Below are 24,509 nucleotides of genomic sequence, written 5' to 3' on the forward strand. Positions count from 1 at the left end.
AAGTATTTGAAGTGGTGACCCTTGATAAAGGTGTGGAGGTCTGGGGGACACGACTGATGTGGGGAAAGTAGAGCCACATGGGCTTGGTGGGCTAAGAGGAGAACAGTGTATTCTACATAAATTACCTTGTGGTGTTCATAAACTTTGGGAGATCTGCAGTGATTCCACACTGTTAAGTCATCCTGGAGAAATGTTCTTTTAGTTGATTTTAGTCCAAAGCACTGATGTTCAGTAGAAATAGAATGTAAACCAGAAATGTGAGGCACATATAGAACTTCAAGTTTTCTGGTAGCCACATTGAAAAGAGTAACAAGAAACAGGTTAGATTAATTCAAATAACACATTACCCAATATATCTAAAATATTAGCATTCTGACATGTGATCATTACAAATAATTATCAGTGAGATGTTTTACATTTGAACATTGTACTAAGTCTTTGTAATCAGTGTGTGTTTGATCTTTACAGCCTGTCTCAATTGCACTGGCCACATTTCAAGGGCTCAGAACACCACATGTGGCTCATAGCTACCTTATTGGCCAGTGCAGGCCCAAAGCGTTCTCCTTGGGCGTCTTAGGTTACAGCTGTTACTTAACTATAAGAGAGTGTTCTAAGAGTGACGCTGATTACTAGCCACAGATTTTTAATAACCTTATAAATAAGCAGTTAGAGGAGTGCCAAGTGAAAGCTGATGACTTAAGTCTATGCGTGTTGTTTCTTGTGGATTCATAGTTATTGAGTGATGTCAAGGAGGGCTGCTGCTTTGGCCTTGTGGGTGGGACCTATCTGGCTGGGTTCTGGTGCCCTTGCTGATTTGTAGGCCAGAGAAGTGTTCAGTGGATTTGTGAGGGAGGCACTAGTGTAACATGTGTGTACAGATGGATTCCAAGCCACCGTGCCTCGTGAAGCTGTTTTGACTTCTCTTTCCTTCTCTTGTGACTAGAAGGCCTCTTCCCTGGCTCATGGACCTTGGGCTGAAGATCCAAGGCAGCTTCCACTACTGGGGATAGTCTACTCTTGCCCTTTTGTCCCCTTCTTGTACTCACTCCACTTTGGGAGTGACTGATAGTTTAAGGAAAGGCAACAAATAGCAGTTAAAGCAGGGGTGGGGAGGGTGGGGGCAGATGGATGATTTCGTTTTGCCGGTGACTAGGTAGTGTTAGTACTTTACTGAAACTTTCAATTATTTTTACTTATTAAAAAAATTTTTTTTTGATTATTTTTTGGCCGTGCGGAATGTGGGATCTTAGTTCCCCCACCAGGGATCGAACCCATGCCCCCTGCATTGGAAGCACGGAGTCTTAACCACTGGACTGCCAGGGAAATCCTTTCAGTTATTTTTAAAAGTGATTTCTGTGGTTGCTAAAGGAATAGTGAGAGGGTGTCTAGAACCTTGATTCTAGTTTGGTCTTTTCAGGCCCTTGATGTTGAACATTGAAATTAAGTCTTTGACAGAATGGTCCTGGTGGTTCCAGTCACCTGCTTCTGGATCATCTCTGGATGCTTCTCAACTGCAAGTTACGAAGGGACAGGATTTGATCCCTTCGGTTGGGTCTGGCTTCTTCATCAGGGAAGCTGGATAAGCTGTTTCCTTGTTTTTGCAGCTAGAAGTTCAGAAGGTAGACTAGATTTCACTGGTGTTTCTGGCTCTCAGAATTCCCTGCTACCCAAATTGTTCTCAGCAGCTGCACCTTTGATTCCCTGGCTCGGCCTTCCACGGGGCCCTAGCCTGTAAGGCCTGTGAGGATTTTATGCTGCACCCTATGCCATGTGTTTTGCATTCAGTGAGAGTTAAATTGAATTCACATTATAGATTTGAGTATACTGGAACGAAGACATACTGTGCTTAAAATACACAAAGGGCTGTGAGAGTTGTTACGACTTCTATTACTTGTGGCTGGATAGAGTCCTGGCACAAGCACTGAGATTTATTTCTTCATTGCCCCTTTGTGGAAATTAGAGTCCCTCAGTGGGGCTCCTGGAGGATCCTGCAGCACAAGTGGTGTGAGCTGACAAGATGCTCAGGGGAGCTAGCGGTGGAATGTGGTGGGGTCTGCTCCCTGCCTCTGCTGTCTTCTCTCCCTTTTGAAACTCTCTTGGGAGAGAGAGTGATGCAGGGACCCTTTCATCAGAGGATGCTTTTCTCTTGAGTCATGGATCGCCCCCTAGCCCCAACATATTGGGGGGAGAAAGAACCATTGAGTTTCCATGCCCAGGCCTGCCTCAGTGCTAGCTGTCTTTGGCTAGTATTAGTCATCTTTAGATAGTTTTCCCCTCCTGGCTTATCATTTCTACCCTGCTCCCTTGGACCACACCCTCTCTTACCATTGACTTCAACTTGCAGAAAGACCTGAACTTGATTGACAAAGTGCCCTGGTAAGGACTCAGTATATGATGGGCAGCCACTCTGCTGGGCCAGGTTGTGGATTCTGCTTCTGTATTTGTCTCAGGCTCCCGTGGGTTTTTCTCTTTGATCTTGTCTTAGTCCCTGAGAAGTTCCTGCATGTTCCATGATATAGCCTGTCCTTTCCTGGGAATTGTTACAGTCAGGGTGCCATGAACAAGCCCATGTTATTTATCTGGGGCTGCAGAAAATTGACATTAAACTAAAGTGGGGTTTTGTCCTAGTTAGAGAGTTTGATGAAAGCCCACATCTCCTTTTGGGTTAGAAGTTTATCTGATGTGCTGTTGGTGCATGAATGCCAGGTGTCTAACCCTTTCTAATGTTTTGTGCAGGTCAACGTATTGAAACTTACTGTCGAAGACTTGGAGAAAGAGAGAGATTTCTACTTTGGAAAGCTAAGGAACATTGAATTGATTTGCCAGGAGAACGAGGGGGAAAACAACCCTGTATTGCAGAGGATTGTGGACATTCTCTATGCCACAGATGTACGTGTTGACATGAGGATATTTTCTTGCCATTTTGCCTCCTAAGAGAAGATAGAAATATCTTTTCTGGTTGGTTTTGGCAAACTCGGTACTGATGCTTGCTGTGTTTCAGCATAACATTCATCAAAAGACTTCATCTTTAAAAAAAAAAAAAGACTTCATCTTTGACCCTTAAAGTCAGCCAGAGAGGGCACCTCTGCCCAGCTTCAGCCTCTGCCTTGAGGTCTGTGAGCCTTTGAGGCAGGCATAGGACACTCAGGTGGCTGGCTGCCCTGCTTCTGTAGTTTGTGACCACTGATAGGTCATGAGTGCCACAAGGTGCTCTTAACCCCGCTATCCCCACTCCACCCCTTTCAGCTTGGACCCCTCAGCCTGAGGTGCTGCCTTCTTTTTAATAGGGCCCTAGGCGTGCCCTGGAGAACCAGGCACATGACCCCTATTTGATGTCTGCTGCCCACAGCTGTCAGAGTGTACCTTTTTCCTCTCAACCTAGAGTGTATCTGGTTCCTATTTCCCCAAAGTGCTTTGTGGTCAAGTTTCTTGGGATCCATGTGTATTACACAGCCAAATCTGCTGATATTAATCATGCTGTGTTAGCTGAGCAAGGAAAACTGATTTTCCCTAGATTTAGGATTTGACATCTTGCTGTGTCCACTGTTTAATGGCTGCAATTATTTATAATTCTTCTGCATGCCTAGCAAGGTCTTTAGGATCAAACTACAGAATATGTCTACGTGTTTCGTAGTATGTGGCAGTATACAAATATAAGGCAGCATTAATGCTGTTACTAACAGTGTGCTCTAAACATATCAAGTGAATTTGGGGGGATTAAGACACATGACTGAAAAGTTGATAATTTGTTCAATAAATCCTTATTTCGGGCTTGCTCTGTGCCAGATAATACAAACAAAGGGGTTGAAGGTATAGGTGTCCTCGATCTAGTCTGAGTATTATTTTAGTAGAGTCATAGCTTAAGTAAATTTAGCCATAGATATTTAGTTAAAAAAAAGATGGGGGTTGAAGGGGAAGTCTAAATTCTTACGGCATTGTGGCCATTAGCACATGCCAGATGCCCTGGAGTAAGTTTGAGGTGGGAGCCATGGGTGTGATGTTTTCCCATGCTTCTGATGTTGGCTCAGCCTTGCAGCTATTATGTGTGTTGTGGGTGTTTTGGGTAAACAGAACACCCACAACACCTGCAGTAGCATGTGTGCATGGTTCCTAAGTGCAGGCAAAAGAATGAATGAAGGAAAAGCTGGCTGTATGGACAGTTTATTGAGCGGAGATGGTATGGCACCATTATGCTGACTTCAGGGATTTTTGAGGGTAAATTTTCTTAAACAACTTTATTGACATAATGAACTGCACATATTTAAGTACAACTTGATGTGTGAGATCGTCACCATAATCAAGACAGTGTACACATCCATCACCCCTGAAAGATTGAGAGTAAATTTGTGCTCAGTTTTTGCCTTCTGTGGGATGTGATTCCACTGCCTAATAAAATAGTGGTCGCTTGGCCTTGTGCCATTAAATGCCACGTGTGTGGTAAAGACAGGACGGACCGTTGACTTTGAGAGGCTTTAAATATGAGGAAAGTGAACCCGCAGTAGAAACTGACCTTTCATTCAGCGTTGAGTAATAGCTTTCCCCCTCATTTTCCCATTTCAGGAAGGCTTCGTGATACCTGATGAAGGGGGCCCGCAGGAGGAACAAGAAGAGTATTAACAGCCTGGACCAGCTGAGCATCATCCGAATTCTTCACTCCAAATCATGTGCTTAACTGTAAAATATTCCCTTTTATTATTCTTAGAGGACTCACTGGTTTCTTTTCATAAGCAAAAAGTACCTCTTCTTAAAGTGCACTTTGCAGAAGTTTCACTCCTTTTCCAATAAGTTTGAGTTAGGAGATTTTGTTGCCCTAAAATTCCATTTTATTGGGAACCCATTTTCCACCTGGTCTGTCTTGACAGGGTTTTTTGCTACTTTAAACAGTTTCTAAATAAAATTCTGTATTTCAAGAGTGTCATGTCTTCTGAAATTTGTCTTGCCCTGGGTATATTATTTTAGGTTCAAATGATAAGGTACCCACGCTTCCTTCTTAAATTAGGACTGATCTTTTGAAATCCTTCACTGTTTTTTTTTTCTTTCAAATGTGCTTATTTGTAAGGCTGTTTCTTTTTTTCTCCATTCTTCACAGTACATTTCTCAGCCTCCTGCTGTTTCACACTCTCATGTTACTGTGAGAGGTCTTTCAGAAGTCCAGGGTTTGGCCTAGCTACTGTGAAACCTTTTCAGGCTGTTTCCTCCAGAGGTATATAGGACAGAGCTTGGTGGATACCATGCGGCAATACTTTTTTTTCCTGAAAGTATGTTTCAAAGGCAGTGAACACAGTCAATCTGTAACCTGAAGTCATCACCATTTTTCTTCCCTTTTAAAATTCTGTGCTGTAAGAAACGAGTTCAGAAGGCGACGTGCTGCCATTTTCAGTATAAAAGAAAGTTAAATGGTCAGAAGGTAGTTTTCTATATGATCTTTAGGGTACCCACCACAATTATGGATGCTCTGTAAACCCAACTTGATGATTTTGACTAGGGTTACACCCACGTGACTTCCTGTAGAAGTTAACGGTATGAAACCTTCCTTAAAATGTTACACATCTTCAAGAAGGAATTGGAAACCACATGTGTTTGTAATTTACAAGAGGATACCTCCAGGAGTGCATGGAGTTTGCGAAGATAATTTTGGGTAATGTCAGCTGAGACGTTACCTTGGGAGGAGTGAAGCTGTTAACTGTGTGTATCTCTGACCTAGTAAGTCCGTTGGCCTGACTCTTCAGGCTGAGGCACACAGTCTTCTAATGTGACTAATTCAGGTTAGGTCACTGGTGCGGTGAACTTGAATAAGCTGCTTGGTTTGCTTGGCACTTTCTGTGCTGTATGCAGTATAGGTAAACAGATGGCTGGATTTAGGATTCACTCGTGCTGGTGGTCCTCAAACTGATGGGCTTCAGAATCACCTGTAGAACTTGATTGACATTCATTTCTAAAGTCCAATCCCAGAAATTCTGAGTCAGGAGATTAGAAATCTGCATTTTACTGTACACCTCAGGTGCCCGGGGCTTAATGTAGTCCTCGGACCTGTACTTTTTGGCCTAACATTTATGTCTGCAAGTTCAAGTCTGATTCTGGCAGGGGGGATAGCAGATTGGAGTCCTTGTAGGTCCCTCCTAGCTTTGTGACTTTTGAGCTAATTGATCCCTTTTCTTGTTCTGACCTGCTAAACAGGGATGATGGTGTTGGCTGCAGTGCCTCCCTCACTGGGTGCTTGTTGAGATCCGAATGAGCTGAGAAACAAAAGGTGACCACAGCGTTAGGAAGCCCTGCATGGGTTCTTGATCCAGTCTGAAATTGTTTATAGATCAGAAAAGCTTAGGGCAGGTGATCCTTAAGATAGACTTGGAGTATTTTGTAAAGTAAGTAACAAGTTCTTCTAATGTTTCTTCTTCAGCTTGCGGGGATTGATGAGTCCAGCTCCTTTTAATTTTCAGACTATGATTTTCATCCTGTTTTTCCCCCAGGTGAAATCGTGTTCTAAACACACCTTTCCCCTTTTTCTTTTAAATGAAGATTCATTGATTCAGTAATTGATTCATTGATTTAAAGATAGGTATTTCTTCAGGGTTTACTCTCTAGAATATAATATGGTGTTGGAAAGGAAGCAGTTTTCTTTTGCTATGACCAAAATGAGTCTAGGGAAGTTTTTCTTTAAGGATTGTTTTATGAGATTCGGTACGAGGAGCTCCTGTTGTGATGTTTACCATAGTTCACCATAGTCTACAAACAAAACCTAGGCTTTAAGCCTGATCAGCCTAATCAGATTAATTTGCTAGTATGTGGGTGACCCAAATCTGACTGCTGTCAACAGAGCGGAAGTAATTGCTTTGCAAGCTGAACCTGAGCCTTCGGTTAGTGTTCATGAATCACCAGTCATTTTGCTGGTCTGGCACTGTTGCTGTTGTCTTAAAATTAAGGAGTATGTCGTACTTTTGAATTCATACATTCCAGTTATAAAATTTTAAAACGCGATGAGTTCATATTTATTTCTTACACTTGCAGCTTTTTTCTCAGTTTTCATATGTGACAGTATAAATGAGTATGCAGAGTCCTTGTCCGAAAGAAAGCCCACAGAGGAATTCTGTGCTTTTACATTGAACTTGACTATGCTTAGAACCATTATCCCAGATGCCTTCAGCCAGATTGTTATGCAGGTATAATTTGTGAAGGTCTGTTTCCCTTTTGGCTTAATCTGAGTTGGAAAGCAGTGTTACCTTAGCCTGGAGCACAGAGCTTTCTGTTGAGGTTGTGGTCAGGTTGCCTCATTAATTTCGTTATCTAGGTAAGCAAGTCCAGCCCTACACACACACATTTAAAGTAACCTATATTTCTTTTGTATTGGATGCTCTGATGTTCTGAATTGTAAAATGATAGTAGCCTTCACAGACATGTTTCTGCAGGTAGGGAGAGGCAAATCTTTGTCTTGTGATCATTTGAAAAGCAAAGCAAGTTAGCCATCAAAGCCTAGAACTTTGAATGGTATCAAGAGGTAGATTTAGAATTACAAAGTGATCTGTTAGCAGTTTGGAATTCTGTAGGATGTCTTACCTTAAAAGTTAAAAATGTTTTTCCTTAACTTTTTCCTGGTTTACTTTGAATATTTTTCGCAGTCTGTAGGAATTGGTGAGGATAGGCTTGATGTAGGTATGAGGAAAAGGAGGAAGAGCAGTTTATTCCATTTGCTGATGTCTTTAATTTTTAGTTTTGGTGGGAGAATGAGATTTGGGAAGCTGTAGTGAGATTCAGTCCATCGGGGTAGGTCTTAACAAAGCTGGCTTTGTGGCTCTTACTAGTTTCCAGCGGGGACAAAGATGAGTTTCTAAGATTCAGCTTTCATGGATGATTCACAAATTGCAGTTTAGACTATTAAAGTTAAGCCAAGGTCAGGCATGCAAGTGGGTAGACTGAATATATAAAGGGAGTGTGTGGCTGGAGCCCTTCTCCAAAATGAACAAGGGAGAAGTGCTGTGATCAGGAGGCCAAGGGTCAGGACCAGGGTCCTTCCCCAGGCCCTGCATCCTTGGTCTGCAGAGCATGGCTTTTCACTGGCTCAGTGAAGAGATGAGCGAGGATGGTTTCCCTAGGAACCTTTCTGAGCCAGGAAAAGTTACTTAGGTCTGTAAAAGCCAGTAGGATACCAGAGCCAGAAAGAGTGGGAGAGTGCCCAGTTCCAGCAAGTGTTGCCTCTGGAGGCCAGTTTTCAACAGTTGAGAAAGTTTTGGTTCAGAGACGAGCACAATGTTTCTCAGCATCAACTACATACATTTTGCATGTGAAGTTTTGAAAAAATTTGCACTGACAATGAAATGGTTTGTAAAGTGTACATCCTTTTGTATTTTAATGACAGTTTTGACTCTAAAAGAAGAGATTTTGACAGATGAAGTAAAAAGTGGCTCAACACATGTGTTTGGCTTTTTTTCCCCACAGGCTGCAAGCTGCAGGGAGAGCTTTGCTAATACATCCATCCCTGAACCACCATTTAGTGCAAGAATCTAAATATATCGCACCCAGGACCTGTCACCGTTTATCCTAGGCTAAGCTTGAGTGACCTTCAGATTTCTTTCCTGTCTTGCTTCACGGTTGTTTCATCACGTTCATATTTATATTTCTCCGATTGGGCCCATTTATATATTTTGGAGTAGTTCTAGTGATTTTTTAAGATCCAGCATACCTCAGGGTCATCTGGATTTTAGCATTCTAAAGGTTTCTAACCTGATATTGCCTTTTTTTTTTTGTATTTTATATGTTTTTTTTTACAAAATAATGTGAATTAAACGTGTAATTATATATGACTGCTGTTTTTACTTTGAAATTTTGAACCCTACTAGGAAGAATGGAATAACCTGTTTTTTACAGGTAGCTGTAGGCTAATCGCAGCTTGCCCCAGTGTGTGCGCCTCCCTCCCTAGTAATTTTAAAGGCTGAGAGAAGAAACAATAATTCAACGTTGAATGAAATAAAAATTATTTTTAGAAATTTCCTAAGAATTTGTAACTCTCTGACTTAATTTTTTTTCTTTCTTTTTCGGGGAGGAGATGGGTAATTAGGTACTGAACCACCCCAAGAATCTGCTGTTTTTCTTGAATCATGGTATTTTGAAATCTTTGGTATGTGAATCCTGAGTACTCTTTGGCAGTGTGGTAGGAAGAGCATTGTTTTAAATGTCATGTGAGTTGAGTTGTTAGTCTCAACTAAAGGTGTGATCTTGACATTAATCCTCAGGGTCCCCTCCAGTTCCAATGGTCATTGGCTTCTGTCTTGTTTATTCGATTTTGAAAAGGAAAAAGCCTGTCTTCTTAGCTATCAAGTTGCACCTTAAAATTTTCAATAAATTTTATAAAGCTGAGAAGAATAGTTGCAGCTTTACTGAAGAGTAATTCACACATATAAATTGTATGTTAGGTTACAATTTTTGACGTTTTAAATCCCGCAGTGGTAAAGGTGGCGAGGACAGAGTTGGCGCTGCTGCTGAGTGGAGTGGAGCTGCCTTCCCTGGAGCAGTGACTGTGACCTTGAAGCCTTCCGGCAGCGTTCCATCTCCGCTTTTAGGGAGCAGAGTAGAATCTCCTTAGGATCGGCAAGCGATGCCTGAACTAGTCTCAAGTAGGACTTGGAACTTTTTTCCAGAATATTTTGTGCAGAGGTTTATCTACGAGATTTTTTTCTTCTTAAACACCTTCCCTCCTGCTTCGTGAGTTAATAAACTTGAATTATTGATGATCACGATTTTATTCATTTTAGATATGGGTTTTCTGAACTTTTCCTTATCTAAGAAGTGGAATGAATGCATCTTACTATTTCCCCTTTGTTCTCATGTTTCTTCTTTGGGAAGGAAAGTTACATTTATTGTGATAGAATTTAGCATATTTTGGCCCATGTAAAAATGTTGATAAACGCAGGGGCTGCTCTAAGTAGAAATGATAACATTGGATTGGAAAATGAAAGCCCCAAACCAAAAGACGGGGGGGGGGAATAGTCAAATTGGCCTTGTCTCTGTTTTTTTTTGTTGTTGTTGTTATTTTTTAAATAAACCCTTCTAGTTTATTAATACCTAGTTTAATAAAACTCTGATTTAAAGACCTGCATCTTTTATGACATTTCATTTCATTGAAAGCCTTTTGTCTCCACTGTTGATGAAATGGAAGCAGAAATTTTTTCTCTGTGTGGGTGTTCTCTCTGTGGTGAAGATATGGGGAGGGGTCTTGGCTTGGTGAACAGTTAACATTTTGGTAACATCTAGGTCATCGTGAAATGCGATGCAGCTGGGTATCTTTAAGTCTGGAATCCATGTCCCTGGTTGAATTCTGCCCAAGAGATTTGCCTTTGGCCAGCTCGTGCTGCTGAATTGTGCCAGGGGCAAGATTGAACAGTGCGGTATCAAGTCCAGGCCTGCCATGAAGTCTGGGTTTATAGGACTCCCATCTTACACACAGTGCTCTTGTAGTCTTCCTCTTTTCAAAGAGTTGCAGCTCACGCATCTTATGTTGAGAGAGCTGCTGTGCCTTCCACTGTCCTCCAACTTTGGGGGCTAGTTGGCCTTTTGGTTTTGGTGAACGCTGCTTTATCATTAAGCTCCCAGGCATTTTCCACAGTTTCCATGAGTTGTGGGCGCTCTGTGCTGTATTTGTCCTATGGGCCGTTCTCCACTCATACTTGTCCTGGCTTTGTGTGCTGTAGCTCCTCCTGTCACTGTCTGCTGTAAGTTCAACTTCATCCGTAAAAAGAATGTCTCAGATTAGGTGAAACATGGCTGTGTGGTTATGGTTTGTGGGATGGATTCTGCTGTTCCGTTTTGTGTTCTGCATATGGAATTCTATCTCATTTTCCTGGTTCTAAGTGTGGCCAGCTGACCCTGCAGTCAGGTTGAGGCCCTCGGAGTTTACAGAGACTTCATAGAGGAGCTACTTTGGACTTGGGGACAGCTGTCAAGATGTCTCTGTCGAGAAGGAAGTTGAAAACCAATAAGCCTCTGTCAAAGATAGCCAGCAGTGTTAACTGGGGAGAGCAAATTGGGTCAGGGTGAGTGAGGGTTTGGGGTTAAAGTCATCTCCAAAAGATTGGACACCTGGGCCCTAAAATCCATTTGCCTGAGATTAAAGGCCGAACAGGAGAGCTGAGCCTGTCTGAGCTAGATTTCCAGGACAGCTTTAACTGCATTTGGCCTTAAGTCATCTGCCCCTGTAAATTCTTACAAACGAATTACTTAGCAAACCAGTTTTTCTCCCATCCTCCGCCTGCTTCCCTAGTGGCAGTTCTAAGCTCTCACCCCTGTTGCCAGGTTTGTACCGAACCCCACACCCTGGCCCCCTTCCCCTCAGAGGAGGCTTCCTCTGATCTTACCTGCTCTCATTCCAGATAGATATTTAACTCTACAGCTGCATCTTCTCTTCCTTCCAGTATCAGAGGACTAGTACTTCTCTTTGCTTCTTACTCTTGTGCTTTGCTCTTGGGTGTCTCTGTTGCCCTCAACCAATATTTTTTCCCCTTTGTGGCCTCAGTCCACGAACATACAGAGCTCCTCCCTTTCTCATAAAACTTGTAGTTTTAAAATAATTATTGTAGTTTTAAATAAATTGAATTAATTATTGTAGTTTTAAATAAAATAATTATTGTAGTTTTAAAATAATTTTTTTTTTTTTTTGCGGTACGCGGGCCTCTCGCTGTCGTGGCCTCTCCCATTGCATAGCACAGGCTCCGGACGCGCAGGCTCATCTGCCATGGCTCACGGGCCCAGCCGCTCCGCGGCATGTGGGATCTTCCCGGACCGGGGCACGAACCCGCGTCCCCTACATCGGCAGGCGGACTCTCAACCACTGCGCCACCAGGGAAGCCCCTAAAATAATTATTTATAAAATAATAAAAAGATTTAAATAGTTGTGAGAATAGTATAAAGAACTCCCCTTTGCCCAGGCTGACTAATATGGTGAACATTTTGCCGCATTTGCTTTATCATCGTATGCATTTGTTGAACCATCTGGGAATAAATTACAGATATTGTGTCCCTTTACCTTTAAATACCCAAGTGTGTATTTCCTAAGACCAAGGATGTTCTCTTGTATAACCATAGAACAGTTGTCAAAAGCAGGAAACAACATTAATTCAATATTAGATCTAAGAACGTAGTCATGTTTAAATTTTGCCGATGGTCCTAATAAAGGCCCTTAGACCTTTTCCCCACCCAGTCTAGGATCCAGTTCGGAATCACGCATTGCCTTTAGTTGTTAGCGCTCTCAGTCACCTTAAATCTGGAACAGTTCCTTAGGCTTTGTTCTTCATGACACAGATTTTAAGAGTAAAACCCAGTCACTTTGTAGAATGTCCTGCAGTTTGGGGTTGTCAGGTTACATATGTTTGTGGAGGGTACCGCGGAAGTGGTGATCTTGAGACCAGCGCGGCAGGAGGCAGGGCCTTCGGCTGCCTCATCAGTGATGTTAACTTTAATCACATGTTAACCAGGACTTTAAAGCAAAGCAAAGTGTGCTTGATTCCTGTACACAGAGCAGTGCTCTGCTGCTTAGTAGCGTTGTGGCGATACATGTGCCTCGTGTTGGTGCACCTTTTTGTATTCCTTTGTTCTTGGCCTACCTTTTCTTGCCACATTGGCCCCCAACTCCCCATAATCCACATGTACTCATAATTTTGTATGTACTGACAGTACAGTACCCCCTTAGACCCAGGCAAGAAGGGCCTCTGCCCCGGGCTGAGCTTTAGGGCATCCCACTCTGTCCCTCCCCTGGCCATGTCCCTCTCCACCAGATGAGGTAGGTTCAAGGGGCTAAGCGGATGGCCACTCAGGCCCCACCGGTGTGCTGCCCGCTCCCCCCACCCCCCCGTCCCCTGCTCTAAGTACTGGAATTCCCCACCCAAATCACTTCGAAGCTGATTCCAGAGTCTTTGTAGGCCTATTCCTCAGAGCGTCATTTTTGAGGGCAGCCTTGCCAAGGCTTGCAGTGACCATGGAGCAGTGGAGGCATGGGGGAGATGCAGCCTGGGTGTATGGGCTGGGGTGTCCATCCACATGCCACCACCCACAAGCCCCCTCAGCAGGATGGAGAGGACATGGGGTTGGGCAGAGGGCTTGGAGGCCACACTGCCAAGTTCTGTCAGTGAGCTGAGGAATTCAAGAGTTCTAAATTTGAACCTGGCCTTCCAGCTTGTTATGAAAGTGTATTTGTGAAGGTAGAATAGAATGTATTTTATTTAGCAGTGTAAAAATTTATAAACATTTTAAATAACTAGACTTGCTATGTGGGCCAATATTTGTTCTTTTGCTCTTGGCCCCATAATTATTAAGGGTAGTCCCATTTACAGATGTGTGTATGTGTACGCATGTACTTTTATGTAGAAGCATGTACCTGTTTGTCATTCTTTTATAAATATTGGCATCATTCTGTGCACTCTTTTTGTATCTCATGGAAATCCCTCCTCGTTGTCTGCCGAAGGTCAGATTCATCCTTTTGATTCCTTGGGTAACGTCCTGAGTGCAGGTGTACTGATTTATTCGGCCATTCCTCTACTGATGGTCATTCACTTTATTTTTTGCTGCTCTGAACGATGTTGCAGCAACGACTTTTTTTTTTTTTGCTGCGCTGCATGGCTTGCAGTATCTTAGTTCCCCGACCAGGGATCGAGCCCGGGCCCCAGCAGTAAAAGTGCCAAGTCCTAAGGGAATTCCCAGCAACCACTCTTGTACAACGGTCTTTCACAGATGAGTAAATTGCTACCCACCATTCACTCCCTTGAAATAAATCTTAAAGGGTATGAACCTTTTTTGAATTTAAAAAAAAAATAGAGAAATGCATGATTTTAGACTATAGAAATTCTCTGTAATCTCACCTGCCAGAAATAACTGACATTACATTTGGAGTTCATTTTTCCAGGCTCTCTCTCCATGCAGGTGGCAACATATACAGGTATATATTCTGAACAGAAATGGACTTATGAATACACCTCTGCAACTTTCTCACTGGTGATCTTTCATCGCCGTGTTCAGTGGCCTTCATTTCTTATATCATCTTGGCTCACTCTGGAGCATCCCAGTCTTCCTGGTTGACTCATCCTGTCTTTTGTGTGTTTCCCCTCCTCTCTCTATGCCCTAAATGTAGCCACTCAAGTTTCAGTCCCCGTATTTCTAGGTATTTGTTTTTTATTTCTAATTGGACAGCCCAGCATCACATGCATTAAGCCACTTTCCCTCATTGCTCCCTTTTCTGGAAATGTTTCTGGCATTTCCCTCAGTTACCCTGGTTCCTAGCTTCCAAGTCTCCTTTCCTTCGGCTCTTCTCTCTCCTTTGGTCCTTATAGCTGAGCTGTCGCCAAGACACGGTTAGGTTAGGACACCATGGGCCAGTCTTCCTTCTCCTCTCTCCCTCCATCTTATGCGGATGAGTTTTCATAGTTGCCTTCATGGAAGTTTCCATGCCATCCCAGAGTGCCCTCTTGCTTCCTGCTGGTGACACTTGCTGATGAGGTGGGTTGACACTCCAGTAATCCTGACACAATGCTGTCTTCCATCATCTGTGGAGGTGCCATTGACCCAGTGGAATTGTGCCCTTTGTATTCTCATAGCAGAGCTCCATGGAATGGACCCCTCCTGCACACTCACACCTGACCCCGTGCTGCGTGAGGAGAAGTCCTGCCTCCAGGGGCACTGAGGGCGGGTGGGTGCACACAGTGGAGAGTCAGGGGCCCATCTTGCCCCACCTTTGGTGCATGTGTTTGACCCTTTGGAAATGTGCTTGCCCCAGACCTTATTTCCCTAATCTGTGATTTATAGCTGGACCCCCACATGGCCTCCTAAGCCTTTTCTAATTCTGAAGAAAGGGTGACTCCCTTTAGGAAGCCTCTGGCATTAAGCCAGGAGTATAGTAACTTGAGAAGCCTCAGGGCCTCCGGACAACTCTTTCCCATCAGAGGAAAGAAGGCTCACAGGTATAATAAGCTCTAGAAAAACTCCCTGTTGGAGGATCCCCTATGAGAAGAGGGGTGCTCATCAAATACGGGCTGGGGATCCATGGGCATAGGGCAAGCCATCCTCTCCCTTGACCTTGACTTTTTTCCCACCCTCCTGTGACTCAGCTAGGTCAGCCTCCCACATGGTCCTTACAAAGACTGGAGTTAAAGCAACTATGATTCCCTATTCTAGGTCAAGACCAATGTCTTCTGAGGACTTCAGAGAGAGCTCTTTATCTCAAAAGGTAAGAAAGCCATCAGAATTAATAACGGGAGGGGGTGTTCCAGAGCCACCAGACATCACTCATGGGCATCCAAGTCTGTCGGTTATCAGGTTATCAGCCTCTGCATGGGGAGTTGCAAGCTGAGATATTTACAAAGTAACAAGTCTACTGCAGTAGGCTGGTTTTCCCTTTTAAAGCATTGTGTGGGCCAAATGCAATAAAACTGAGGCCACCAATTTGCAGTCTCTACATGGACTGTACTTAATTTTGTCCAGCTAAGTTGTGATAATGGTGGGGTGGGCTGTACAAAGTATTGTGAAGCCAGATGAGTATTTAGTGTCCATTATGTGCTTGGGGCTGGGGAAAATAGAATTAATATAGATTAAACCAAGATAATTTTAAAATGCCCTGGGCTTCAAAGAGCTCACTATGAGATGGGGAGTAATAATAGGAGTTCTCATTGATTGTGTAATACAATTTGTTGGGGCTTCACATGTGTTCGGGTGTCATTTTATCTCACCACAACCCTTCAAGGTGGATACTGGGGAGAGATTTTGCAGATAAGGAAACTGATGGCTCAGAGAAGTGATGTGATATGCCCATGATGAATTAGCTTGGGAGCAGGGAGCCAGGCAGAATTCTAGCCCAGAGAGCTCTGGGACTCTACAGCCGTGTGTTTCCCATCACACCTTGCTGTCACACATATGGATAGACATGCACAGGTGTCAAGCATGCATGGCAGGTAGGAGCAAAGGGTTTGGAACTACAGAGGTGGCAATGATGACTCTCACCTGAAAGTTATTGAAAAGCTCCTTGGAGGAGGTGTCATTTGAGCCAGTTTGAAGCATGGGTAGGAGTTCATCTCTGGGGATGATGGTCTTTGTGGCCGGTGAGAGCATTAACTAGCTCATCTGTTGGGCTCCATGAAGGCAGGTCTCCACTCTGTTCGATGGTGTGTCCACAGTGCCTGGCACTCAACGAATGTGCCTAGACCCTGAGGGAATGAGGGAAAGTTCACAGTTTGAGGAGCACTGCGTTTGGTGCGGCTGGGGTGGGGAGAGTGAGTAGTCCAAACTCCACCTTGTCTTTTGACTTTCTGAACCGAAGTCTTCTTCACTGCCCAAGGCCCAAAGCAGTGCATTTCAGTGGGCAACACCCAATGGTTATCACATAGTCCACACCTGGAGTCTTTTGGGGGAGGTGGCCTTTGATGACCTGAGTCTTCAGGAACCTGCAACACTCTGCTAAGGGTCAAAATGAGTCACGTGTAGGGGCGGCAGAGGGGAAGCTTTGCTGAGGGCTGGGGGGATGCGGAAGGCTGGGTGGAGAATGCGGGAAGGTGAGCAGGAGGTGGCGGAAGGCAAGAGCCCCCGATGGAGGGGACTGCGTGAGCTTGGCTGTCGTGCACAGGTGATCTGACCTGATCCAGGGTGTCTGGGCTGGTCAGCACAGAATCACATTGGCTGGAGAAGATGGAGCTGGATTCCTTGGGGTCTTGAGTTCTGACCACTGAAGATTTGAAACTATATAGTTACTCAGCTGAAGCACCTGTCGAGTCCTGTGATGTGTGAGGTGGGACCTTGGCTGTGTCTGCTAACCTCGCTGAGCCTCAGTCGTGGCATCTGTAAAAGGGGAACAGTAGTTAACTCCCCAGAGTCAGGAGAAGCGGTCTAGATCTTCCTTGGGCTTCCTAGGCCTAAAAGTGGTTAAAGACTTAACTTGTTTGCATCAGTAAGTAACACACCACAACACTACCTACCCCAAAGGTGTGCTCTTTCAATAAGATGTGCTGAAACTGTTCAGCTCAGGAAATCACCCCTCTCAGGGCCTGGTTCCTGTAGTCATCTGTGTTCCAGGTGTCCTCTGCAGGTGGGTCCCAGAAGAGCAAGGAGGTTCTCAGCTCCCCGACGCCATCCGTCTCCCTTAGCCAGACATCCGACTTCCACCACGAGTCTCAGCTGTTCACTGAGCCACACCTGGCCCAGATGGAGAAAACGTTTCAAGATGAGGTCGACTTGACTGGAGGTGAGGCTACATCATGGGTTCAGCCTCTGGCTTCTGCACAGGGAGGGACCCAGGACCTGGTGTAGGTGAAGGGTGCAGACTTGACAAGCGTTTTTATATCCAGTATCTCCTTTAAAACTTTTCATTGTTATACTGTGTGGGTATTGTAAGCCTACTAGAGGCTATTTGGGACCGAGGAAAAAAATACCCCTAATCCAAACACTTGGGTAACCCCTATCAGCATTTCAGTATGTTTTCTTCCAAACAGTTTCATATGTATGCTTCATTTTCTATTGCCGTGTAGCAATATTCCCACAAAATTAGTGGCTTAAACCAGTACATGTTTATTATCTCACCATTTCAGTTGGTCAGGAGTCTGGGCACAGCTTAGCTGGCTTCCCTGCTCAGGGTCTCACTAGGCTGCAGCCAAGGTGTCAACTGGGGTTGCAGTATCATCTGGGGCTTGACTGGGAAGGATCCACTTTTTTTTTTTTGCTGCGTCGGGTCTTAGTTGCAGCAGGCAGGCCCTTCGTTGTGGCACACGGGCTCCAGAGCGCATGGGCTCTGTAGTTTGCAGCACGTGGGCTCTCCAGCTGAGGCACAAGGGCTCAGTAGTTGCAGTGCATGGGCTTAGTTGCCCCTTGGCATGTGGGATCTTAGTTCCCCGACCAGGGATTGAACCCGCGTCCACTTCATTGGAAGGCGGATTCTTAACCACTGGACCACCAGGGAAGTCCCGGAGGGATCCACTTCTAAGTTCACCAGGTTGTTGGCAGAATTCATCTCCTTGAAGCTGCAGGACTGAGGGCTCTTGTTTCTTCCTGGCTATTGAAGGGCCACTGTTTTCAGCTCCTAGAGCCGCCCAGTTCCTGGCCCAAGACTCAAGTCAGGCAGGAAGATAGCAACTCCAGCACGATGTGTGCTACAATCTCATAATCATGCACACACAGTCCCGTATATCCTGTCACCTTTGCCGTATTCTGTTGGTCAGGAGCAAGTCACAGGTTCTGCCACACTCAAAGGGAAGGGATCACAGGAGGGCATGAACGCCAGGAGGTGGCCATCATGGGGCCACCGTCAGCCTCTCTGCCCCAGATGGCTATGTGTGTTTTCACATGTCTGTAATTGTACTTTATGTAATTTCAGACCCTTCTTTTTCTCTTAATGTTAATTCCTTAAGGGTTTTTTCATACTTTATGTGGTTTTCTGAATCATCATTAGCAGTGAATGCAAGTGCTCTACTGGTTGACTAAGCCATTTCCCTAAATGAAACATTTAGCTCTTATTGAGTTTAAATAACATTGTGAAGAACATCCTTTGTGCATCAAACTTTTTTTCTCTTTAGAGCTTGATTTATGCCCTTGGGAAGATACACATAAAGTTAAATTATTATTCCTATTGGAATACTTAAAGTCATCTTTATTTCTGTCCACTAGACTCTGAGCGCCAATGCTGGAGCCATGTCTGCTTGCCCCATCAATTTGAGTTTTACAGCCACACCGTGTTTTGGCAGGAAAGGGTAACAAATGGTCAGTTTAAAAAGAGCAAAGTGAGGTGGGGGAGGGATAATTCGTGTCTGACCTGAAGCTGAGATTGTCCCTAATCAGAGTTCTTCGGGTGTCAGTATTTGGCGGCCAGGAGGTGCCACCACTGTGTCTTAGAGGACCCGACAGCCCCAGCTTTAGCCACAGTTTTTATTCTGTTTGTCTTTTGTTTCGAACAGGTAATACAGGCACACAGTTCAAAATTCAAAAGGTGCCATTATCTCTCCCTCTTTTCGAAGCAGACCACCATGCAGTATTTTTACAATGCTGCATTACAAACGTTTTCCAAAAAAAAAAAATTCAAAAGGCACTTTTCTCATGATACCTTTTCTTGGTATACAGAGAAAATGTCTCCCTGGGCCAGACTGTGCTGCTCCGTCCAGCATGCAGTCCCTGCAGGCGTTACTGCCTTCCGTTTCCTGTGCCCTTCAGAAGCACACAGTGCCTGTAGTTGCTTCCCCCTCCTTTTCATATACACTACTGTCTACACTGCTCTACTCCTTGCTTTCTTTTCCTCCAGCTTTATTAAGGTATAATTGACAAATAAACTTGTAATGTATTTAAAGTGTGCAAAGTGATGATTCGATATCCATACACATTGTGAAGGATCTGCACAGCTGTCTGCTCCTTGCTTTTTTAAAAAATAATTTTTATCTAGTTTCTCTTCTTGAGTATGTCTTGACCTAATATGTCTTGAAATCTTTTCCTATCAGTGTAAAAAGAGCTTCCTCATTTTAAAAAACAAAACAGAAAACTGGCCGTGGTTTTAAATGGAGGAAGGGAAAATTCACTCTTAGCTGATGGAGGGTAAGGGAAAATAGGACCCTTTTTCAGAAGCCTTTAAAAGAGGTGAATTCTGAGCATGGGCTTGAAACCGTTTCTTGGGAGCCCTGGCCATTTGTGCTTGCCTCGGAGGGAGGAGGGGAGATCCATGGTTCTCTTCCCTGTTCTGCAAGTTCCCTTTTTGGGCTGCAGTGGTTTTGCTGGTCTTGAAAGTGTCCACGTACCCCTGACCCGCTGCCCGGTGGGGCCTGCCTGGGGGAGGCTGCAGGCTGCTCAGGGCTCGTAGGAGAACCACGGGCTAGGGGGCCCTGCAGCTTGGCCTGCAGGCAGGGGGAGCTTACCTTCTGCTCAGGTGCTCCTGGGTGGACGTGGGTGGCACACAGTCTGAGTGCCACCCACCCTTTATGCCAACAGACATTTTACCAAGCTCTGCCGGGCCTTATGGTTTATATAGGCCTCTGCTGGATATTATTCAGTTCTCCCAGAAGCCCTGCAGCAGGGGTCCTGACTGTCCACGGGAGGCACCTGGGGGCTCTGCTCAGACAGGCATCAACCACCGGCCCTGACAGAGTGGCCAGTCCTGTGGCACCAAAGCCTGTGCCTTCTCGGGCACCCCCACTGTGTGGAGCACCTCAGATGCTAAAATAGATGAAAGAAGGCGCCTTCAGCAAGAGCAGGGCTGTGAGCCCAGTATGCAGCATCATCCTGTCCTCCATGATCTGTGTGCTGAGAAGGGCAGGCATGCGCTCTGGACAAGCGTGGGGAACAGGTACTTATTTCCCCTGGAGGGCAGAGTGGAGGCTAGGAAACAACATTTTTCTTTTCATTTCTTTCTTTTCTTTTTTTCAATTGAAGTATAGTTAATTTGCAGTGTTGTGTTAGTTTCAGGTATACAGCAAAGTGATTCAGTTACACATGTATATTATTTTTCAGATTCTTTCCCATGTAAGTTATTATAAAACAACATTTTTCTTAAGTATTTTTAATTTAGCATTTATTTTTTAAAATGCTTATAAGTATATAAAAAACAGAGATAAATAATCCATTATCCTACCTCTTGGCATTACAAAGAAAGGAAGAGAAAGGGGCGGGGAGCTGGGGGCACTTGGCACTGGAAGAGTACATGGGTAGAAAGTTCAGACAACACAGAGAGGTGTGGGTGCAGCGGGAGCCTCTCCCCCTGCCTCCACCCCTGACTCCTGCCCCACTGTGTTCAGAGGAGGTCATCCTTGACCTGCCTGGAGAGGTGAAGTGGGAGTTTCCCAGGAGAGGGGAACAGGGAGGGTCAAGGCAGGGGCCTGGCATAGGAGAAGTGTTGCTGGGCTAGAGGGTGAGCGGGGCATCCTGGAGCAAGGCTGGGGGGCCAGGTGGCCCTGGGGGGCTGGTGGGTGCCCTTGGGTCACAGGGCCCTGAACTCCGGCAGTGGGGCTGATGAGGAGGTGGCACATCTAGACCTGTTTGAGAAAGGTAAGTGTCATGGTGGCCAGGAGGTCGGGCTGGATGTGGAGCCTGGGGGGTTTGTTGAAAGAGCTCATCACGTGATGGCCACACATGGGGTCCTGGAGATTATAACAGAGAGGAGAAAGTCTTCTGGTTTCAAATCCCCGCTGCACCACTGTGTGTCCTTGGGCAAATCCCGCACCTCTTGTGCCTCTTGTGTGCTCATCTGTAAGACGGGGAGACTGACAGCGCACCATTCTAGGACCACAGGACTCACCCCTCAGGTGTTCTTCTTGGGTGACTGGGTGGAGGTGATGCCGTTAGCAGAGATGGTAAACACAGGAAGTGGGAGCAAGTTTCGGGACAAAGATAAGAAATTGGATTTTAAACATGCTGAGTTGAAAGGGCCGGGGGGACACTTGGAAATATTCAGGGACATGGAGAGAAATTCTCCCCTGAGATGTAGAGATGGGTGAATAGATGAGGTCATTGTGTCCAGCAGAAAAGAAAGGGACAGTGATGGGAAGAGCTGAGGCACGTGACGAGCGACAGGACAGAGCAGGTGACGGAGCCTGGGGTGACGCAGCAGCCCGGGGAGGCGAGAGTGGCTGGTGCTTGGCTGCCAGAAGGGAGGAGGCCCCGAGGGTGGGGTTCGAGGTCACTGGGGCTAAGAGGAGTGAGCTGGCAGGAGTCAGGGAGCCACGCAGAAAGTCCCTCCTGCCTGATCCTAGGGAATGTAGGGGCCCCCTCCGCAGGGACATGATATTTTCACATTTGTGCTTCGAGAGCTGTTAGTGAACCATTTGGTGTGAGGGGTGAGCACTTCCTTTTAGCCGTGATTAGCAGGGGACCTGACTGGCTCCCACAGTGTACATTTCTTTTCCAGGACACCTTTGTGTCTATTCTCGTTATACTCAAATTTTTTTCAGTAAACTGTTTTTAAGAAGGATATTAAAATAATACAGCAGTGGACAATATATACAAGTTCTTAAACACCAGTGAAAGGGACTCTCCCTGTAGTGTTGTCAAGAGGGGTTTGTTCATTAAACCTGCACAAAGGCCCTTTGACTGCCCGCTCTTTCCCGAGGGGACAGCTCTGTGCCCGGGGACTGTCCCCTGACATCCATCTGATACACGGAGGGGCTGTTACATGTCACTCAAATGTGTAAGGCTCTTGGCTGTCGCCTCAGATCAGCAGGATGGCTCCTTCTTTAAGCAGGGCAGCTTCCGTTCAGGCTTTCATTTGTTCCTCAGTTTAGCAGTAAATGTTGCTGTAGGGCTGTGCTGGGCGTTGTATGAGGAGCGTGGAATAGGGTGAGAGCGTGACCCCAGATTGCTGGGGATGGCCTGGGTGCCACCACTCACCAGCCGTGTGACCTTGGGCACATGATCCCACCTCTCTGTGCCACAGTTTCCTCACAGCACCCCCCCCCGCCCCCACAGTCATCGTCATCACGTCCCAGTGCCAACAGAAACACTCAGGGAACAAACATTTGCTGCGTGCTGAGGACCCAGTCAGAGAGGGGACAGGCTCAGCCCTGCACTGCCCGAGCTCATGTCCAGGCTGGTAAGGAGGAAGGTTGGGGGGGAAGTAGGAGCCAAGCATGGGGCTGGGCCACCCGCTTCGAGGGTCTCTGGGAAAGGCTTCCCTGTGGAGGAACCAGACGGTGCAAAGGCCTTGAGGTGGCAGGGTGAGAAATGGTGTGGGGACATGGTGGCTGGAGCAGAGAATGAAGGGGATGGTAGTGAGAGGTGAGGTCCGAGAGGAGCAGCCTTCAGGCCATGGCGAAAGTTCCAGATATTTGGAGGGGGTTCTAGAAGTTCTTTTTAAAGACTGTGATTCTTTTTAAAAAAAATCTAGACAAGAGTAATTGATCCATTTGCAGACAGATACCCCTGTAGCCACAAAACCCAGCAGGGGAAGAAATTTTATCCCAGCCCCTCTGCCTCTCCCCTGCCCATCTTTCCCTCCAGCCCAAGTTTGTATTTTCATTGCCTCTAAAAGGTGTGTTTCACCTCTTCCTCTATAGCTTTGAATTTATTTATGTCCCTTTGTTGCCATTGTTTACTTATGTTTTTCTTCTTTCTGTATTTATTTATTTATTTTGGAGTTTTCATCAGTTTTCTTTGTCTCAATGCCTGGTCTGTCTGATTTGCTCAGAAATGGGATCTGATCTTTTTTAGTACCCACCCCCGTCACTGCCGTGGGACCAACATGGTGCTTTCACGAGGCAGGTGTGCAGCCAGTATTTTTGGGTGATCGCATGTTGAACAGATGAGATGCAAGATGACCCGGCAATGTGATCCTCTGTGTGTTCCCCCTCAGCACCCAGACACCCAAGAACGCTGTGGCTGGTGATGGGGCCGAGGGACTTTTGGTGAAGTGGACGATGTTCTTCCTTCTCTCTTTTGAAGCCCTGGACATGGAGACTTTCGTTAAGGCTCTGAAGAAGATTCTGAGCAATGCGTCCAACGAGATGATAGAGGCGCTGTTTTTGAAGGTGGACATGAACTGTAACGGCCTCACCTCCGCTGCTTCAGGTGGCTGGAGGGTGCAGTCCTTGGCTTGTCAGTGGGGCACGTGGAGGGCTGAAGAGGGGGGTAGACTCTGGGGGGCTTGCTGCATAGAGGGAACACTTGGAGTCTTTGAGGGGGCCCTCCCGAGACCCCTGTGAGCTGGGCTCACTGCAGCTTGTTCCCCGGCCAGGGTACAGGAGGGTATGTGACAAACGCTAGTGACCCCTGCCTGAGACTGGCTGAGCACACAGCAGTGAGCGACAAGGACCCCCACCTACCACGTGGCTCTCCTGCACACCAGCCTCCCATTTGGCTCAGGGGATTCCAGCCGGTGCCACAACCATCTCTTAGCCCTTTATGGTCACTCAGTGGCTGTTAAATCAAAAAATGTCAGGGTTGGGCTTCCCTGGTGGTGCAGTGGCTGAGTCCGCCTGCCGATGCAGGGGACACGGGTTTGTGCCCCGGTGCGGGAGGATCCCACATGCCGCGGAGCGGCTAGGCCTGTGGGCCATGGCCGCTGAGCCTGCGTGTCCGGAGCCTGTGCTCCGCAATGGGAGAGGCCACAACAGTGAGAGGCCCGCGTACCGCAAAAAAAAAAAAGGGTTTTAGAGCATATTAATAATAATGCTTTTTACCCCTGATTTTAAATGTTCTACAGTGAGCATGTACAGCATTTAAGAATGCAAAAGAACACAGTAAAGTACAAAAAACCAGTCTGATGTATTGATGTAGCAGTGCTGACAACGATAACTAGCATTTACACCAGACACTGTGCTAAGCAGTTTATATATTATTATACTTAAACCTCACAGGAATCCTATGGGGTAGGTGCTGGTAATGTACCTCCATTTGACAGATTGGGAAATGAGGCAAGAGAGGAATAAATTGGGCCAGGGTTACAGAGCTAGTTAGCAGCCGGGCCAATCTTCAGACCCACGGATTTTGCCTCAAGAGCCCATGTGTTAACAGCTCTGTCATACCTCCCCCTCAGCATAGATGTACATTCTGTTTCTTTTTTTTTTTTTTTTTTTTGTGGGAAG

The 24,509-nt window shown here is 45.7% G+C and overlaps 2 protein-coding genes across 7 annotated transcripts in view; both read left to right on the top strand.

The window, feature by feature from the left end:
• The window catches only part of MAPRE1 (microtubule associated protein RP/EB family member 1), a 45,014-nt gene extending 34,867 nt beyond the window's left edge, over positions 1 to 10,147 (top strand). For 2 of the 6 annotated variants that reach the window (XM_024742956.1, XM_024742955.1), the window contains exons 6-7: positions 2,737 to 2,889; positions 4,561 to 4,804. In XM_024742956.1, coding sequence (XP_024598724.1) covers positions 2,737 to 2,889; positions 4,561 to 4,617 — 210 coding nt within the window. In that variant the 3' untranslated portion in view covers positions 4,618 to 4,804. The other 4 variants (XR_003003005.1, XR_003003004.1, XM_024742958.1 and 1 more) reach the window with 4 other exon arrangements.
• A 6,363-nt stretch (positions 10,148 to 16,510) lies between these two features.
• Positions 16,511 to 24,509, top strand: part of EFCAB8 (EF-hand calcium binding domain 8) — a 31,651-nt gene continuing 23,652 nt past the window's right edge. Inside the window, 3 exon segments of the mRNA XM_024743057.1 lie at positions 16,511 to 16,520; positions 17,051 to 17,206; positions 23,368 to 23,504. Coding sequence (XP_024598825.1) covers positions 16,511 to 16,520; positions 17,051 to 17,206; positions 23,368 to 23,504 — 303 coding nt within the window.

This window comes from Neophocaena asiaeorientalis, unplaced genomic scaffold, assembly GCF_003031525.2.
Source record: "Neophocaena asiaeorientalis asiaeorientalis breed wild unplaced genomic scaffold, Neophocaena_asiaeorientalis_V1.1 scaffold82, whole genome shotgun sequence".
NCBI classification, from domain to species: domain Eukaryota; kingdom Metazoa; phylum Chordata; class Mammalia; order Artiodactyla; family Phocoenidae; genus Neophocaena; species Neophocaena asiaeorientalis.